The following is a 4725-nucleotide window of genomic DNA, read 5'->3' as shown; positions in this document are numbered from 1 at the left end:
GAGCACATATAGCCCATTGTGTATCTTTGTGCTTAGTTACAAGCAAAAAGTTCCTTATCGTTTTATTACCGACTGTAAAAAGAAAATAGTGAAATATCAGTCACTACATTTACACAATATAACGAAATATATAATTTTCATACATACTTTTTTTCAGCGATCGTAATCCTCCTAAGACTAATACAAAAAAATATACATTTTAGTTAATTCGTTCTGTCTTGAAAGATTTCAGTTGATAATCTAAGTTTTGTCTCAGAATTAAGTATTGGGCTGATTTAAGTATAAACATGTTAAACATTATTTAGCCTTCTTGTAAAAAACTAGCATGCAGATCAGATGTGAAGAAGAACGTTTAGTTTATACAATTTGCTTAATATATGAAAAGCCATATAAATTACTAATGAAAAGAATCCAAATCGCAAACAATCTTTTCGATACAAATTCATTTGAAGGATTGGCTAAAATTACAAATGTTTGAAGTTTTAAAACTTCAAGAACAATCGAATGAAATATAGTAATGGCAAATACATAGTAGGAAACCATTAACCTAATCAGTCCACTACATAAAAATGTTGATACCAACAAGCGAGCAAGACTACTATATAAGGATAGGACAAATTCGAAATACATTACATGAGTTAGTTGGAAACACATTCCAGAAATCATTATGAGAAGTAGCAGATGATCTTCTTGATAAGTCATAACTACACTAATTAGGTAGAATAAAACGCCGTGGATTTAGTTCAAGCAGCTCCTCTCCAGTTCCCGACTTGTCCAATTATCCTTGTCATGTTTTTATATGGGCCGGATTCTTTACATTAGGTGACTGTTAAACTTAAACAATAAACAAACAGCACACAGTCCACTCGTTTTAAAATAATATATTAAAACAAGTCAAATATATACACAAATGTCTGTGGGTATCACAGTTGTATTCACACCTTTACATAATTGTTTCTTTTTCGTCAAAGTCCACAGAGAGTGGTTCAGTTACTTTAGAACATAATTGACAAGATAAATTATTCTCGTCTACTGTGTTATTACAATACAATCTGTGATAATTTCACTTTAAAAATCGTCACTATATGCTCTTCACGACTAAACTCACACTCACGCAGTCTAGATCTATCTTTCGAACTCCATTTTTGACGCCTATTTATACCCTAACAGAAGTCTAGAACGTTCCACACAATACTAGATATTATGATGCAATAATACAACAATCACTAATTCATAACTACTAAACTACACAACATATGACTCATAAACAGTTACGTAAACAAATTTGCGATAAACTATCTCTTCTAGAAGTAACTAAATTTAACACTGGCGCTAAGCTTAAATTGAATAATTCATGTATGTCTAACAATCCTGTAGTCCTCCAACTGATCCAGAATTGTCTAGGATCTCCTCGGCACCTCTGAATCCAGGATGGCCATACTACAGGGTCTTGCAGATATTCTCCACACAAACTCCTTGTAAGTAGTCAATGTTATCTCTTATCTAGTTTAATAACGTTTATAACGAATAGTGTATAATGTCAGAAGAAACAAAAGTACTAAACATTAACGCTGCTACAGATTTAACTAAGCCGATAGAAGAAATAATAGAGTTATTAATAAGCACATTGTAATAATTATTATTGCAACTATATAAGTGAAATTATGTCTGAAAGAATATCTCGGTATAACTTGTTTATTATAGTTTCAATGTTAATGAATATAATAGAAGGTCTAAATAATGAACATATTACTGTTCAGAACGAAGAGTTTAATAATTTTGATATCGAAATGTTTCAAGACAGTTTCGGGAACTTTGATGTAGATGAGTATATGAGCATCTTGTATTAAAAATGTTTTGTGTTTGTACTAAACAGTTTCTGACTGAATTTATTTATCTCAAACGTAAACCCCGTCGACTTGGTTTGTGTACCTAACCCACGACTGCATAACCTGACATTAAACAAATTTACGAACCCAAACAACTACACCCCCAGCGGCTCGTTACATATTTAAGCTTCATTTACTATTGTTCGTGGAAAATGATTTGCTAGAAAGAATGGACCCAGAAACCAGCACTTTAAATTTTTTTAAAGTTTTTAATGCTTTCATATCTTAACGATTACAGAAACCTGAACAATTGGCTAGGTCGATATAGAGTTCCCATAAGAGTGTGTTCGTTAATTATGACACTTGAAATTGTGTTAAATTGAAGCTTATGCATGTCTGTAAATGTTAATTATGAAGTTTAAAAGTTGCGTTAATCTGGACTTCATGTATCACTAAGAGCGTTAATTATGAGCTGTTCCACGATGATAAAATTGAGTTTGCAGATAACTAACAACGTTAATCATGAGATTTGAAATACTTGTGACAATGGATACCACACGTGACTGAGAACATGGTTCTGTACGAAGTTTGAAGTTGTGTTAAACAGAGGTAGACTGCACTAACTGTATAACCAGAGATTACTGTTGCTATTAAACGCTTTAATTAGTATTTCATTATTTTGGTGGCCTATCATCACATAGGCCTTAGTGTATACTAAACTAGGCCTAAAAACTAAAAGTATGAGGGCTAGATCCTTATACATCATAGCTTAAATTCCAATTCCGGCTTTTAGTGAACCTTAGGAAGACCACAACACAAATCATGCTCTTTTGTTAGATGTTTACAACTTTTGTATTTATGCAAAATGAATGAATAACATATAATAGGATTTATTATGACATAACGTAGCTGTTTGACATAGAAGTCTCTTTTATCATGATTAAGCACAGTAAAATGAATCATAAAAATCTCTATACGTTGTATGTACTTTGGCATTGTGTTTTTATTTATGGTTGAATGTGAGGTTCGAACACAAATATGAAGCTTGGGAACGTTATAGAGAACATACCATCATACGCTCCAGCTAGTAAAGCTCACTAACTAAAAGGTATTGAATACTTATACACTACTGTGATATTAATAAATATTTAGACAACCACAATATATGTTTCCTTTTTAAATTCAGATTTTATTCATAAGATAGATAAATGAACCCTGAATTGAGATTCTGCTAACTGATGACTTTCGAAACTGTTGCCGTTAAGATTGACAAAGTAAATATATTACAACCAAATCCCTTCTGCTGACGATGTATCACGAAACAGGGTCTGCTGATCAGATCATAAATAAACAAAAATAATAATCTAAGAGACGAACAATTTGACATGATTAATTGGTAATAGACCTACAAGCGACTGTAGAATTTTTGTCATGAAAAACAATACGAGTTAATGGTTATTAAAACAAATGAAACTTAATAAACACAACATTTAGAATGAGCTACTTGATATTTTGCACATAAAACATTGCAATATATATATATATTGTCTTTTTTGTGCAGCAAAGGATACAGAAAATATTAAAGTACTCAAGAAATGTATTTCAAAAAGTAACAACAATTCGCTTTTATTGCTGGTAAACATAAATGTTCATATATATTTTTTACAACACTATATTTTCGGTTCTCGTGGGATTGCTGTAAGTCCACGGATTTACAACGCTAAAATCAGCGGTTCGATTACTCTCAGTGGACACAACAGATAGCCCGATATGGCTCTGCTATAAAAATATACACACTACGCTTTTGTTTCAGTTTTCATTCTTAAATAGATGTATGAATGTGTAGCATTTATTATAAGAAAAGTGTGATTAACTTTAGAATAAAAAGTACATATTTATAGAGACAAAAAGGAATTGTTGATACACATATTGAAACAGAAAGTATCTTTTCTCATTACACAGTTTTTGTTCAAGCGTGACTGTGTTAGCTTCAGAGTAAGTGTTAATCTAGGTAGAACACAAAATCTTTTGTATACAGTATTCATGAATTAATACTTGTGTAGTGAAAACGGTTTATTATTTATCATGAATGTCTGGAAAGTGATACTTTGAATTATATATTTCGATGTAAAGGAAGCAAAAATATGATAATATATTGCAGACATTTGTTAATATTATTCTATCGGCTTATGAAGAGCAACGTCAACATAGTTTTAGATCTATATATATAGTACAGTCCTTACCACTTCAATCAACTGGGATAACTTGAGCTTGATGCTAACAGTCAGAGCTTCACTGACGTTGAGGACTGGTCGAACTAGTTTATTATATCGGGATATTAAGTCGTCGTATAGCCGCTTGGCATCCGGATTTGCTTCACCACCTACATAAAGAATACTTTACTCTAGTGAAACTGAAATTGAAATGTACATTGCAACACCTGAACCTTTCAAGATAAGGTAGAATTATATAAATTGTTGCCGTTTCTTCAGACTTCGAAATAAATTATATTGAAATTACTAAATGTACAGTTTTACCACGAAAACATAACACTAATAGTAACCTTGAAAGATGGAAAGCTGTTGGGTTTAAAACAAGCTGTAGAGAAGATGTACAATAATTCAACTTTCTGTATTTTTATTGAATTCAGTGAAGAAAAGGTTTTACTAGCTTGCAGTGAAAGGTTCAAGTCGTTCAAGTATGTTTTATAATATATCTATGAAACAAGGATTGATATGAGAAGTAAATCTAGGTTCCATTAACAAGGTCTTTATAATAAAGGTTTTAATATCCACGATGATTCTTGGTTCGTGTCTATTTACTGCACTTTGGGACTTTAAACGAGCTGTAAAAGTTACGGCCAAATCCCACTCTTCGGTAAAAGAGTAGCCCAAAT

The 4725-nt window shown here is 31.8% G+C and overlaps 1 protein-coding gene across 1 annotated transcript in view; it reads right to left on the bottom strand.

Moving 5' to 3' along the window:
* The window catches only part of LOC106460517 (acetylcholine receptor subunit alpha-like), a 108674-nt gene that overhangs the window by 49414 nt on the left and 54535 nt on the right, over positions 1-4725 (bottom strand). Inside the window, exon 2 of the mRNA XM_013920233.2 lies at positions 4073-4212. Within this exon, the coding sequence (XP_013775687.2) occupies positions 4073-4212 (140 nt within the window). The remainder of the gene's footprint in view (positions 1-4072; positions 4213-4725) is intronic.

This window comes from Limulus polyphemus, unplaced genomic scaffold, assembly GCF_000517525.1.
Source record: "Limulus polyphemus unplaced genomic scaffold, Limulus_polyphemus-2.1.2 Scaffold785, whole genome shotgun sequence".
Taxonomy (NCBI): domain Eukaryota; kingdom Metazoa; phylum Arthropoda; class Merostomata; order Xiphosura; family Limulidae; genus Limulus; species Limulus polyphemus.
This window is presented reverse-complemented; position numbering and strand designations above follow the sequence as displayed.